Source organism: Lissotriton vulgaris, chromosome 2_1, assembly GCF_964263255.1.
Source record: "Lissotriton vulgaris chromosome 2_1, aLisVul1.2, whole genome shotgun sequence".
NCBI lineage: Eukaryota > Metazoa > Chordata > Amphibia > Caudata > Salamandridae > Lissotriton > Lissotriton vulgaris.
This window is the reverse complement of record NC_141687.1, coordinates 1545384517-1545400495: the sequence shown is the minus strand read 5'-3', so window position 1 is coordinate 1545400495 and position 15979 is coordinate 1545384517. Positions and strand designations below refer to the sequence as shown.

The 15979-nt window shown below is 44.2% G+C and overlaps 1 protein-coding gene across 2 annotated transcripts in view; it reads right to left on the bottom strand.

The window, feature by feature from the left end:
- Positions 1–15979, bottom strand: part of LOC147732876 (very-long-chain (3R)-3-hydroxyacyl-CoA dehydratase 2-like) — a 225507-nt gene that overhangs the window by 118888 nt on the left and 90640 nt on the right. For both annotated transcript variants that reach the window (XM_086957419.1, XM_086957418.1), the window contains exons 5-6: positions 5702–5790; positions 5156–5277 (exon numbers count right to left, since the gene is read on the bottom strand). In XM_086957419.1, coding sequence (XP_086813545.1) covers positions 5156–5277; positions 5702–5790 — 211 coding nt within the window. The remainder of the gene's footprint in view (positions 1–5155; positions 5278–5701; positions 5791–15979) is intronic.

The following is a 15979-nucleotide window of genomic DNA, read 5'->3' as shown; positions in this document are numbered from 1 at the left end:
TGTTCATACCCAGAACTGTGCAGCAGCTGCACTGACCATTACCTAAAATTGTGACTACAAATAGTTAGTTAATTAGTTATTTAATTTGTAATGCGCAAAAGATACCCAAATAGGGTTTCCCGGGGCCAGGTACGGAGAGGTCGAAAGAGCACAGACTGTCATGGTGGTTATTTATTGAAGAGCCAAGTTTTTAGAGCCTTTCGGAACGGAGCGTAGTTGGGTTCGTTTCGAAGAGTTGTGGGTATTGAATTCCATGTTGCGGGGCCCAGGTGGGAAAAGGCTTTTCCACCCATCCTAGCTTGCTTGACTTTAGGTACAATAAATGTCCCGTGGGTGGCAGAGCGGAGATTGCGAGAGGGTAGGTATGGGGTGACCAGGTATTGAAGATAACGGGGAGCGCAGTTGTTCTTGATTTTATGCATGAAGCTCAAAGCCTTAAATTTGATTCTATTCTGAGCCAATGTAGTTTACGTCTATGAATTGAGATAGAGGAAGCTCTTGGGACTTTACACAGGAGTCTGATTGCAGCGTTTTGTACTAATTGCAGTCTATGGATAACAGATTTATTTGCTCCTAAGTCTAGGATGTTTCCATAGTCGAGTCTGGATGTTATTAGAGCATTGACTACTGTTTTTCTGGTAGATTCTGGTAGCATCCAGCAGATTTTTTTAAACCATTTGAGAATGGTGAAACAGGTAGCAACAACTTTGATGGATTGTGGGTGCATGCTGAGTGAGTCGTCTATTATAAAACCTAGATTTTTTACTTAGGACGCTGGAGGGGGGAGGCAGCCCATTTCAGGGGGCCAGTGTATGGGGTTCCATTGTTCTTTTTCTTTTCCTAGAACTAAAACCTCAGTTTTTTCACAGTTTAGTTTAAGGAAATTTTGCTGCATCCAGTGTGCTATGTTGGTAAGACCAGTTTTGAGGGGTCGCTTTTGTTGTGAGAGGATAGGGAAAAAATGATTTGAGAATCGTCGGCATATGAGAAAAGAGAGTCCTGACTCTTCTGCGACTTCTGCCAAAGGGGTGACATATAGGTTGAACAGTAGGGGGCTCAGGATAGAGCCCTGGGGAACTCCATGGGCGAAAGAGTGTTTCTGAACAGACAGAATGCGAAAAGACTTGAAAGGTGCGCTGGTCAAGAAAAGAAGTGAGCCAGTGGAGAGCGGAATCCCTAATGCCTAGTGAGTGTAGTGTATTTAGGAGCACTTCATGGGCTATGGTATCGAAAGCTGCGCTCAGGTCTAGCAAAATGAGCGCTACCGTGTCTCCGTTGTCTAGATGTTTACATATCTTTTCAGAGACTCCCAGTAGGGTGGTCTCGGTCGAGAAGCCTGCACTGAAGCCAGATTGCGAAGGGTGAAGGAGACCTTGTGTTGTTGTGAAATGGTTAAGATGTTTATGTATATGTCTTTCTAGAATCTTCGAAAAGATGGGGAGCAATGATATGGGGCGGTAATTGCTTGGTTCTTCAGAGTCCGCATTAGCTTTTTTCAGGAGTGGGTGAATCATAGCGGGTTTCCACTCAGGTGGGATGGTCAATTCTTGTAAGGAGGTGTTCAATAGATTGACGATTACGGATTGTGAGGGGGCACTTAGCTGTTTGAGTATCGGGCAGGGAGGGGATCCTTTGGTGATCCTGATTTGATGTTTTTCAGGTGTGTTGTTAGATCTTCAGCTGTGAGTGCGGGCCAGTTTGTCAGGGTGTGTTTTAGAGGTGTTGTTTTTTCCTCTGGGTTAAGGGGAGAGCTGTTTGGCACCGCGCTGGTGAGTTGTGTGGGGACAGGGCAAGCGGCCTGGGTAAATTTGACCTGATTGAGTACAATGTCTTGGTATATTTTTTCAACTTTCTGTACAAAGAAGGATGCCAGGTTATCACATTTTTGTTTAGTTAGTGCAGGTGCTGGAGCCAATGTCTTGGATCCTGCCAATACTTTGACCGTGTTAAAAAGAGTTTTTGAGCAGTTGGTAGCTTCAGTGATAGTATTGAAGACATGTTCTGCTCTAGCTAGCTTGCAAAGTGTATGATATTTGTTTAGGGCAGACGTATAGGCAATTTTAGACTCTGTAGTGTAGTTTTTCCTTCACTTTCTTTTCAAGTTTTTGCAATGTGACTTTTCTGTTTTTAATGTTGTAGTATACCATGGAGCTGGGGGGACGTAGGTGGTTTATTTTTTTGTTTGTCAATAGAGAATGCGATTCCCTTACCACATGTACCAAACATTTTCTAAATGTAAATTGTGCATTTAGGGAAAAGGTAATTGATGGTAACCATGTGGAAATTTTGAAAAATGCAGAAAATGCATTTTTGGGATGTTCCATGTAGCACACACGTGCATTTTTTTGGGGCGTGCTTTAGTGGGGACTTAGTCCCTCGAGCATCCTTGGCTTAGCGATTACCAATTACGTAATCGCAAACAAGCTAATGTAAAACCAGTCGCACCTATGGGCCTAGGCCCATAGGAATGAATGGAGTAGTATTACCTATTAGCGATTACCCATTTACTGAATCACTATTTGATTATAGTAAGGATTCACTAAATCTTTGGCTGTTCTGTACGTACATTTTGAGATGACCAAACAGCGAGTTGGAATAAAATCACTATTTGGTAATCCCAAAATACTTTTTGATACATGTGGCCCCTACTCTCTACCAATTTCTACGTGTCCTAACAAGGGGATTGGGGCTTTATGAGTGACATCTTATAAAAAGTCTGGGTCACAGCTAATTCTTCCACCTCAATTTGAATATTTGTCCACCTTCGAGGGAAAAATGTAAACTTAGAGTATTCAGGAAGGAGAGGTCATACATATAGTGCAGCCAAGAGCAACTTTGTGGTGCTTCCTTACTTGAAAAGGTATAGGCATAGTAATTTAAAAGGAAGCTAAATCTTCGGTCTATAGTGCTTGTGTAGTCATCTTACAAAGTACAGCAATCCTTTGTGGCTGAGGATATAGGCTCTCGATGCAGTCGCTTGCATCTTTCCGACGGCCATTGTGAAGGCCGCATATTTAGTATTGATTAAACAATGCATGTTTCAAGGAGTAACGTATTCTGTGAATACAGGAACCATATCAGCCTTCTGATCTAGAAGCCCCTACACTCTATCCATACAGGTACACATATTTGCCATATTTTTAGTAAAATTCCTTTATTCATGACTTTCTGCAAACGTAGAACGCTATAGGTTTAACTATAGGGAGTATATAATTCTGTGTGTCTCCCCTCCACCTTTCTTATATTAAAATAGAGCAGTAACAGTGCAATACGTGACAGCTTTCATCCATCCTACATACAAACTAAAGATAAAGCCTCTGGTCATTCTATCAGGTATGTAAGTCATTGTACTCCTCATTCTTGATTTGGGCGATTATGTTTAAATTAGTAGAATAATGTTCATTTTAAATATACTTGTAGGTCACTTTTAAATCAATCACACCTCAGAATTGTGAGAAGTGGCAGGACACTTCTATTCGAATAGAAGGAAACCACGCTTTATATGTGTAAGTAGGCAACTTGCCAGACTAAAAATGTTGCTTTAGCCTCAATATCTGAGCCTCTGTCATGATCTAATTTTTATGGTAATCAGAACTATTAAACTCCAGAGCTGGGCCCTGGTAATGATCTGATCGGTTATGACAATTAGAACCTATCTATTACTTTTCAGAGCATGTAATTCCCGTTTGGGATGACTAGAACATAAGATGTAGGCGCCAGATAGAATTAACCTTAAACCCTTGTAGCAAACTTTATGATCATGTGAATAAGTTACATTAAAATTTGTAACCAGCTACCAGGTCATCCTTAGCCTAGAACTGTTCAGAGAACGAGGAACTGTCATCCACTTAGCTAGAAAATGGATAAGGAGTATTAAAACTATCTGTGAATTTAGAGGGCTTATTATATTAAATATGGAGCAGAGGTAGAGAATGAAAACAGGTATACGGATTAAATTTAGTGTACATGTGACTATACAAATAAATGAATTTACTCTTTATTCATAGGTTGACACCCAATCCAAACTACATGTATCTGGTATACTTACCCGTTTCAGTAATTTCTTCAAGATCAGACAATACAGGTGAATATTTCAATCATCATTTCGGCCCTTTTGACACATTGAACCCTTATCCCAGGCCAAGAACTGATCCTCCATTTGTGACATCTGTGTTGGTACAATATAAATAGGACGATCCTTTGAGGATTCCTTGTCCTTAGGAATTAAAATAATATTCATAGTGTACATAAATAATTTTTAATTTTTTTTAATTTCACTAGGTATAAATTTGTACAGCACCGGATATATTTAAGTATGAAAGTATGTAGATGCGATTCGTTTTTTGACTCCACACTGTATAGATTTGAAATAGTTCTGTCCTTTATGTCCCTGATTTATCAATGACTGTATTGTATTATCAATTCTATGCGTTTTCACTTTAGAATACTTATACACATTTCTTGTTTCATAGAACTTACTGGTAAAGAAATCCTGAGGAAGGCATTTGCCGAAACGCGTTGGTGATTTGTTCTGTACATCATTACCAGTGACTTTGTGTTCTTTGTTTTCGGATAAATTTGGATACTGCTATCAATTTTTGTGATTCATTTACATACTGTTATCAAATTTTGGTGAACAGCTTGTGTTTGTTGAATCATGTACCAATCACGCACCAATCACGGAAAACATACAAGATTATGTATCACATAATATGAGTTGGATTATTAGATGTAAGAATGTGTTTATTAAATGTATGTGTCCAATAAATAATCATTTGCATAATATATATATTTTTTTGATAAAAATAAAAAAAATGACAAAAATAGTTCTACAATAAAAATAAAATTTTCCATAAGTTTGATCTATTAATTATTTTTCTTCAGTGCTGACTCATAGCTGTCTTATGTACCCATGCACGAAACCCGGAGCTTCTTGTTCGTTTTTCTAAACTGTTTCAACTTATCGGACATTTTTAGTTCCTAGGTAAATGGTTCTTGGCGGGAGCAAAGCTCAAGATTACGGAGGTGCTTTGATACAGAGGAGATGTCCTGCAGTCAGCATACTGGTTTCAAGTGCATTTATGTAGTAGTGGCTCAGTAAACATCAGATACTTTTCCAATATAAAACTGCACTTGAAATTACTTTCATACGTACCTAGCCCACTTTACTATGTATGGAAGGTGATTTAACAAGCTGAATGTATAAAAAGAGTATCTGATTATTTCAGTGACTGTCCAAGCAACAACGAAAAGCAGCACAGAGTCTTCATTCTGTACCTATGGATACAGAAACAATTATTTCACTCTTGGAGTAAACAACAAAAATATGCACAATTAAGAACCCTTTACATTTTCAAATAACATTGATCCTAAGAAAATAGTCGCTGCTATTATTGAGTCAAGGACCAAGTAGCTTATTAATCACTATTTTAACCTGATACCAGACCTTAAAATGTATTCATGATTGCTCCTTGGTCATTCACATCCAGACTGCTTTTACAACTTGCATTTTATGGCTGTCAGTGGCTTCATTCACTGTTCAGCTAAATACATGGTTTAGCCAAGAAATACCGAGAGCAGAGATTTGCAAGTGACCGTGGCAAAATAAAATTATGATACAACCACAGGAATACAAGCAAAGAGGCCACTATGGTTCAGTACGGTTTAATTTTTCTGAATTATCCAATACATTTATACTCACTTCTCTTACACTATGTGTAACTGCCCATGTGAGGAATACCCTGGACATAACTTGGAAGGCTGTCAGGACAACGGATGATGGTACAATTCCTAAAATGTAGACCGAAATTTGCATTAAAACAAATTAAAACACATTTCCCCACTGATTATGTATGATGTGCGATATTTTCAAATGTTCTTCTCAGTAAATTGCACTAATAGTCATCTAAGCAATACAAGACAAACTGCTCCTCTTCTCTGGCACAATCTGAAGGATGAAATTGAGACCCTGCTTCACTCTGCAGAATTGCCCCTCTCCACCAATCAGACTCAGTAGAGATGAGAATATAAAATGCTCTACTTTTAATTAAAAATTCATTTTCATGCCCGTTGAATGTCTTTTCTGAAAATGCATGCAGGCTTTTATATCTTTGGGCCGTCAGTGTTTTACACGTTAATTAAGCCATTTTACCCTGTGTTTCGTCACTGCCTCTTAGCCCTGCTGTTCTTGTTTTTTAGTCTCACCTGTATCTTTTGGGGAGCCTGTCTATGAAACTTTTCCTTGTTCACGAGTGTATCTTCTCTGACTGGCTCTATAGACATGTTGCAGAGTCTCACTCTGTATTTCTATCCATGTCCTTCTGTCAGTCTTCTTATCTGAAATGTTAGTCTTTCTTGTGGTCTCAGAGACTAGTTCGCTGTGGCTGCCAGTTTCATTGTATCAGACTACCTTCACGAGTTTGTGTCAGTGCATGTATCACACTTTTTTCCCCTGACTGTACACCCATTTCAGCCTTTGTTACTGCCACTGTGTGCCAGTCAGTCTCTTGCTGCAAGTTTCCCAGACTCCATTTGTGAGTGTTGTGAAAACCAAATCATAGTAGGAAAACTGGGTGAAGGCAAAATATTCTGATGATTTACAGCTAATCCTCACCGCACTTAGTCCTAATCTCATTCGTCAAAATCCTTATAGAATAAGGTGGTGTGCGTCCAGGCAACTGACAACCAACTGTCCCTTCAAATGCTGCAATTGTTTTAGCCTATTTCAACAAGGGCATAAATAACTGACATTTCACCCCACTGCCCTGTTTATAATACATACGTAGTACCGCAAGAGTCGAAGAAGACCGCACAGGCAGTAGAGAACCTAGGGCTCTGATGATAAAGAATTTGGATCTTATTACTGCGTGGTAATGCCACTGCACACAGTATTGGCATGTCACTCTTCTTCATATCATGGACCTAACAGAAATAAGGGCATTCCAAGCAGTGCCCGGGCTTCAATTTTATTAACACCCTATCTCCCCACCTCATCATGCTCCGCTGTGAACAGTGGGTGAGTATTTGCTCCAACATTTTACTGAGGATGGGAAGCGAATGTCCATCAAACAACTCAACTGCAGAAGACTTCTATACCAAACCCATAATCATGGACCATGTTTTCACTTATAGGAAAACACTGCCAACGGGAAACAAAATAACAAAAACATAATGTTAAGAACTTGGACACCATGACCAACAATCAAAATGGCCCAGAGATATATCAGCAGTCACATAGTAAACAAACCTCCTAGCGAAAAATATGCCCATCCAAAATACGGAGGCTGCTCGCCCAATGGCACATGCAGCTGAATTATAAAACTATAAAATAAAGCTCGCTGAGAGATTCCAAACAGCCCTGGTGAAAGTAAAAAACGCCTCAGGAAATTAGAGCAGAGACTCAGATATAGAATATAGACTCCGCACAATAATGGGAAAATGAAAAAACAGCAGGATACAGCTTTTCTACACTTGAACCAATGAGAAAAATAGATCAGAACCATAATCAACAAAGCACTACATCCGTAAACAAATTGACCTGGGATTAAGACTAAGTTTACTTACTCCACATGCCACAAGAAAACGATTCCCATGGGGAAACGCAATAGACAAATATGAGGTTTTCCCATTAGAGCCCATGGAGAGGCAGCAAGGCAAATAAACAATCAGCACTAGAAAAACCACAAAAAACCACATGATCCAGTGCAAACTAAGGTTTATTTGTTATGTCTGACCAAAACAGAGAAACAAATAATGTGATCTTGAGGGGCTTGCAGCTGTAATCTCCAGACATGCACAGCAAATAAACATATAAACGCAGGAACCGCCAAGGTATCAAATGCACGGTCTGGGAAAATAACTCAACAGGCAAAACTCTTAAAAGCACTGCAAAACATCCAACAATACACTGTTCAAACAGGAGGATTCTTCGGTCATTGCCACCCATGCAAATCAGCAAGTGCAGCACAAATCAAGTAACCTACGAACACACACAATTCATGTAGAAGCATAAAATGGGTAATTAGATATGGATGAAATCAGTCAACTATCACAAAGCATGTAAAGCAAAAGAACAAACAGGCATGCAAACAAGTCGAAGAGAGGGCTAGCCCACCAATAACATCATGTTGCCATATATGAACGTTCATCTGCATTTTTTTGCTAGATAAATACCATACAGTGATTGGCAAGACCATTACAGAAAATGATGTGAACTAAACATCAACACAATGAAGGAAGTCCCTTGAAGGATCCTACACAAAAGAACTGAAAATGGAGAGGACAGTGGAGGAGGACTAAACTCAGTAGCCCTTTGCTTACATTCTAATGTTCTAATAGGATGTTGTACCATATCAAATGGAGCCGCTTGCCCCATAGGACACCACCTCCATCATGAACTCCGTCCACTCAGGGTCCCCAAACGTCCCTGCCCTCACATCTTCAACCTAGGTGAAGCCAGAATCAGCCACGTACTCACCCCCTTTTTCAACACCTCAATTGCCATGGCCACCTACCCAGAGGACTGGAAACCCATAAGTCAATGCCCTACTAAAGAAACCACTGGCAGACCCCGTGAACTCAAAACTAACAACCGATCTCTCCACCAAAGTATTCGAAAAAAAGACATCAACCAGCAGGTCTCCTCACATCTGGAATGGAACCTCCTACTAGACTCCTCAAAATCCAGATTCTGCAGCAACCACAGCACCGCGACAGCCCTCATCGAAACTACAAACGACATCCGGGCTCTACTCAACCAATGAGAGACTGTGGTTCCGATCTTCTTAGACCTTTCGTCAGCCTTCGATATGGCCTCCCACCACACACATCACAAGGCTGCACAACATAGGCATCCAAGAAGGTGCACTCTGATGGTCACCTCTTTCCTCACTAGAAAAACACAAAATACCCGCAATCACATCTGAACCCAAGGAAATCATCTGTGGAGTACCCAAAGGATCCTTGCTCAGCCCCACCCTCTTCAACACTTATATGTCACCTCTGGCCAACATTGCTAAAACCCACCAACTCATCATCATATCCTATGCTGACGACACACAACTGATCCTCTCCCTCTCCAAAGACACCAACACCAACTTCCACAACTGCATGACAGATGTCGCCAACTGGATGAAGGACAACTGCTTGAAGATGAACACAACAGGTACAAATTTTTGAAAATAAAAGCTCCTCATGGGATGCATCCAGGTCGCCCTCAGACCTATTCCTAACCCCCCACCTGACCACGCTAGGAACCAGGGCATCATTCTGGACAACAAGCTAATCATGACGAATAAGGTCAACTCAGTCTCTACCTGCTTTTTCATTCTCTGCATGCTTCATAAGATATTCAAATACCTGAGCCACAGCTCAAGACACCATCCCCCAGGTCCTCATTTCCAGCTGATGGACTATGGTTGCAAGGTCTTTGCAGGGATTACAATACAACTCTTCCAACTACCACACACTAATTCAATTTCAAAAAGCTTTATTCGGAGCATAGAAAACATGTCCATAAAAGCACATACAGTTATAAATACAGAACATTTGATCAATTGTAATAAACAAAAACACATAATGCATTATTATCCAGAAGGGGATGGAATAAATAGTTAAAATGATTAAAAACACATACCACACACTAACGTAGACCGACTCGTCCTGAAGCTCCCTAGACGAAACAACATCACCCCGTAACTCAGGGACCTCCACTGGCTCCCTGTTCACAAAAGATAGCAGTTCAAAATCCTGACCCATGCATTCAGCCCCCTACCCAAGTGTGGATCTGCCTTCTTGAACCACCGCCTGAACTTTCATCAGCCCACCAGACACCCCTTCTCAGTGTCCCTTTCTACAACCCTCACCCCACGCCCCACATCTGAAGTAGCAGATGCAGATGTAGCTCCTTTTCATACCTAGCAGCAAAGACATGGAAAGACCTAGCCTTTTTTTCTATGGAACTCCCCATCTCTTCCAGAGTTCCAAAAGTCCCTAAAGACCTAGCTATTTGGCTAATCAACTGGACCCTGCCAGTGCCTGGATAACCTCAGGGGTCACAAGTAAAGTTGTACAAATCTAATTGATTGGTAGTACCTAATGGTCAACACCTCTGTATAGTCCCAAAAACAAAACAAATGCAACGTAAAACACTGTGTCAAGGACAACGAGTATAATACAACAGCTCTAAAAATAGGTGTGTCTGAATCTCTTCTTCTTTGAGAGCAACACAGATCATGGATACATTAACAAATTGCCAACTCCCTCCTCTGAGCATCACCAAATTCATGGGAGAGCAACTTATGCTGAAGTGGTGAAGTAGGGGAGATTAAGAATAGTAACAGGTGGTCTAACCAATTATGGAAAACAAAGTGTGTTCCTAGTATTTATTAAGAACTGTCCAGAAGGAGGAGGAGCTTTACGCGCAACCAAGATGGCCGCGTGAGCACAGGGCTCCCGAGACCCTCGTAACCTCCCGCATATATCCTGTAGCTTATCCTGACTTTCATATATGTCCCCGTGAAGACAACCCACTGGGGAGGCGAATACTGCAACCAGAATCCGGATCGGACCCCGGGAGCCGGAGTTATGACGATTTGAAGATTGTGGCCTGCGCCTCCGTGTTGCCCGGCTGTGGAGTTGGCATGGTGCCAGAGTTGTAGTTGAACAACATCGGCCTGAGGCGGCGGAGCCGACCAGTCCGACTCACTTTCACTTTAGTTTTCGTCTGCTGGAGAGACCAAATACTGCTGATTCCTCACTTCTGCTAGAGGGACCTTAGAGATCTCCATCTTTCTACCGAGGTCGACCGCTGCCGGGCATGGCCTTCCACTCAGCCTCTTGATTACGCTTTTAGCCCCCCGCCCCAGTTTAGATTAATCTTTACTGTCTTTCACGATGGCGGGGAAGCCAGAGGGGGACAAGCAGAGGTCAAAAGGCTACTCAGCGGAGCAGCTATACTCAAACCAACATCAGTGACCGCTATGCCCAGGCTAAGGTGTTGCCCAGTGGACCGGGTAGGTCGCTGGAGGGAACAAAAGATCGACTGACCTCAGCGACGGAGCCTACCCTGCAAGACGTCATGGCCGCCATTGATGGGATCAGATCGTCCCTCGGGAAACAAATGGAGACTCTCGCCCATAAACTCGACACTGTGGCGATTGATGTGAATTTGATTCGCACGGACCTAGCGAAAACCAACGAAAAGGTTAAATCGCTGGATATTAAGACTTCTGGCCAGACGGACGTCGTTGAGATACAGACGGAGGTTCGCAATCTGAGGGCCTCCAATGACCTTGCGCGTCGTCTGGAGGATTTTGAAGGAAGGTCTAGGCGGAATAACGTCCGTATTATAGGAGTTCCGGAGAAAGCGGAGGATTCAGTAACTGATCTTTTTGTGGAGAACCTGATCATGAATCATCTTGCACCCAAGGGAACGAGCTCACAGAGTTCCGGGTGGACAACCCAAGACGGGTGCCCCGCCGTGGCCTATAATAGCACAGATTTTTAATTTCCGCGATAGAGACGCCATCATGCAGGCTTCGCGTACAGGCGGTCCCATAAAGTTTGAGAATACTACCATCAGTTTTTATCCAGACTTTACCCAAGCTGTTCAGAAACAGGGACTTGGTTTTCTTGGGGTGAAAAGGAGACTCCGAGAGATGGGCCTCAAATACGCCATGCTTTTCCCGGCCAAGTTGCTTATCGAACATGCAGAGCGGACTTATTTTTTCGACAGACCAGATTTAGTGGCCAACTGGCTTGATACTCTTCCAGCCCATCATCAGCAGGACGGGCAGAGTGGTGGTGCGGAGGGGGACTCGATGGACCAGGAATAAGCCTTATCATTGACTGGTTCCTGGGGTATTCTGGAAGCTTCGAACTGTGGCGCACTAATTGTGTAATGTGATTCTGTGAGACATTTCGGGGGGTTACGGGGCTATCGGGGGGTCGTTTTCCTCCTCTGCTTGACTTTCTGTAGATTAGTTTAGATGTGGGGGCGACAGGCACACTGCAATTTGGGGTGGCTTTTTAGTCTTATGCAGGGGTGCAGGGTGGGGGGTGTTGTAACGGGCTGTTGGGTGGGGAGGAGAGGGGGGTTGTGTTTTTTCCATCTCGTTTTTCGCAAGGCAATGTATTGCAAGACTTTCTGATCGGAGCGCTGGTTTCCTCTTGGGGTTGGATTTTCTTTTTTGTGTGGGATGGGGGGGGGTAGGGGGTTGAGGCTTCTGAGCTGGAATGTGAATGGGCTGGGGGATAGGATAAAGCGTGGGGTGGTACTGCAGCAGTTAAAACGTCATTCCCCAGATGTGGTCCTACTACAGGAAACTCACTTGATAGGAAATGCATGCTATGCTATGAATAGGAAGGGGTATAGTTTGGCCGCTCATGCAGGGTTCTCCTCAGGTTCCAGAGGGGTGGGTATTCTTATTAAGAACTCTCTCCCGTTGGAGGTAGATGCAACGGTTCTCGATGATAGAGGGCGCTATGTCGTCCTTACTGGTCGTTGGGAGGGCAGGACCATCTCCCTTGTTTCCGTGTATGTCCCTTCCGGCCTACAATACACTACCTTCGCAGATTTGGGGCGGGTTCTCCTGGCTCTCCCCGAGGGATCATTAATATTGAGTGGTGATTTTAATGCGGTTGTGTCTGGTATTTTTGATAGACATCCACCTAGAGACATTAATGGGGTGCAGAACTGGCTTCATGATCTTATTGATACCTTAGGACTTGTAGACTGTTGGAGACTGTTGCATCCCACTCAGCGGCAATACACGTTCCACTCTGGTGCCCATGGTAGCCTGTCGAGGATTGACTACGTCCTGGTACCTGCTGCACAGGCGCCTTCTGTCGCTGAGGTTAAACATATGGCTTGAGGAATTTCTGATCACTCTCCTCTGTGGCTTCAAATTGAATTGTCTTCGGGTACCGAGGGGCGGGTGGCCCCGATCAACCCTTGGTATCTCCGTAATTCTAAAACTCTTAACAATTTGATAAAGTGACTTGATCTATATTTTTTAGAGAATGAGGGCTCTGTCTCGTCCGCAGTGTCGCTTTGGGAGGCCTTTAAAACAGTTCTCAGGGGTGAAGCCCTGTCTTTGATTGCTGGCGTTAAGAAACAAAGGAATGAGGTGGTTGTGAATGTTGAAACTGAAATAGCGGACCTTGAGTTAGATCTGGAACAGGAGGTTACCCGTGCGAAGACGCATAAGTTACGATTGAAATTGTAAATAGGGCTTTAGTTACGGATGCAGCTAAGGCCATGAGTCGAGAGCAACAGGGTCGTCTATATGACGTGGGAGATAAAGCAGGTAAATTGATAGCATGGTTGGACAAGAGGGACAAGGCTAGTTGTGTCGTGCCTGAGATTGAGAGGGTGCGTGGTGTGCGGGTCTCAGACCCGGTAGAGATTGTGGAGTGCTTTGCTGATCACTTTCGAACGGTGTACTCCCCTGTGTCGGATAGACCGGAGGAAGACTTATTTGTTGGTGCGTGACATTGCATTGCTGAGTCTCTCAGATGCTGATAGAGAGCAAATGGACAGCGCAATAACCGCCGATGAGGTTGCCCTTGCGATCCGCTCCTTGCGGTCTGGTAAGGCCATGGGTCCTCATGGGTTGCCGATAGAGCTATACAAGTTGCGACCCGATAAGATAGCTCCCTATTTGAGAGATATGTTTTTGGAGTCTCGTGAGTGTGGTTCTCTCCCCCGAGACCAGCGACTTGCGACAAATGTGGTTATACATAAAGAAGGGAAACCAAGGGACAAGTGTGGGTCGTATCGTCCTATATCTCTTTTGAACGCGGAGCCTAAGATTCTCGCAAAGCTGCTGGCCAATCGCTTGATCACTGTCATTAGTGACCTGGTCCATCCGGATCAGTCCGGTTTTATTCCCCATCGGAACACTGCGTTGAATCTCAGGCGTCTGCATGGAGTTCTCGCAAGGGCTGCGACGTTGCGAGAGCCGACATTTTAGCGTCCTTGGATGCCACGATGGCTTTTGACACTATTGAGTGGCCTTATTTGTGGGCTGCATTAGCTAAATTTGGTTTCAGTCCCGGCTTTATCGGTTGGGTCGGGCTTCTTTACGAAGACACGCTTGCGCAGATCGTAGTCAACGGTCGAGTTTCGGTCCCGTTTAGTCTCGGGCGTGTTACCCGTCAGGGGTGCCCCCTGCCACCGCTCCTGTTCGCCCTGGCCCTGGAGCCCCTTGACGCCTGGATCCGCTGGGAGCCCTCGATAAGGGGTATTCGGTGGTCCGCCGATTTTGAAGATCGCATTTCGCTCTATGCTGACGACATATTGCTATATCTCACCTCGCTCAGGAAATCGTTGATGGTTTTCTGTGATGTCCTGGCCTCCTTCGGTAGAAACTCGGGTTTAATTATCAATTGGGCAAAATCCTATTTGTATGTTCTTTCTGGCAATGTCCCCCTCCTCCCGCGTAACTGCCCCATACAGGTGACACAGACGGGATTTAAATATCTGGGTATCTGGGTCTCCACTGACCCTGTGGCTCGGTATGAGCTGAATTTTCTCCCACCTTTAACTCGATTGCGGCAGGATGTCGCAGGATGGCATAGGCTTCGACTCTCGCTGTTGGGACGCGCTGCCCTTTTTAAGATGATGTCTTTGCCTCGCTTCCTATACGCCCTCCAAAACACGCTTGACATAGTCCCTACCAGTTATTTTCATAACATCGAAGGTCTCCAGAGGAAATGGATATGGGACGGTCGACCTCGCATTGCGTTGTCCAAACTAACGCTCTGGGGGTATCGCCCTCCCGGACATCAAGCGATATAATTGGGCGTCTCAGTTGGGGGCCATTAATCACGGTATGTATGGTCCTGAACTGAATCCTGCGTTTGCTATGGATAAATGGTTGCTGCCGGGGGGCAATTACTATAGGGCACTGTACTCTAAATCAGTGGTCAGGTCATTGTCCGGGCCTACTAGGACGGCGGTTCGTGTATGGCATGATGTAACTGCTTCTATGGGTTGGAAGGACCGCCTGAATTTAGCGACCCCACTTTTTGACTCAGATAGACTTGGTACTCTGTGGAAGACAAAAGGGTTCGATAGATGGGACCTCATTGGCATTAGCAAGGTGGGAGACCTATGGGTTAAGGGACAAGTGAAGACGTTTGATACTTTAAAGAAGGAGTTTGAATTGGGAACCGAGTATTTCCGCTATGTTCAGATCCGCCATGCATTGTTGTCGGTCTTTTCGACGGGGGAAGCGATGCCCGAGTCGTCCCAGCTGGAAGATAAGATTGCTAGATGGCCACGTTCCGGACAGTACAATCTCCCTTGTCTATAAAAAGCTAATTCATGATAGATCAGATCTTCTGTTGCCCTTGCGTGATCTCTGGGTCCGGGACGGTCTTTAATTAGAGGATGAAGACTGGCAGTCGGCGATCTCCTCTCCCAAGGAGGTTGCGATTCCAGCGAGACTTCGGCTGGTCCAGCTTAAGATTCTTCATAGGGTGTACATCACGGGCCCCCGTCTGGTTCACATGGGCTTTTCCGAGGAGGGTTTGTGTAAGCGGGGATATGGTCTGGTGGGGACATTTCTGCATATTATCTGGGAATGTCCTGACGTGGTGGCTTATTGGAATGGGGTGTATGATGTAATGGAAGAAGTTACGGGTGTCCCTCTACTACCGAGGCCAGACGCTGCTTGCTAAATTTTTGGGAACCCACAGATTACAACATGGCCCAGACCCAGTGGGCGACCCTGGGGGTCATGATCGCTAAACGTGATATCGCACAACTGTGGGGGTCCCAAAGGCCACCTACGATTGAGACGTGGAAGGAAAACATGGATTGGTGCATGTTTCGGGAAAAAACTGTGTATCTGGCCCGGGGCCCCCCCCCGGAAATGGCATAAAACCTGGGAGCAGTGGAATAGGTTTCATGGTGACATATGTACACCACCTGCAGTGGATAACATCGATATTCCACTTTCCCCCTGAGCCCACA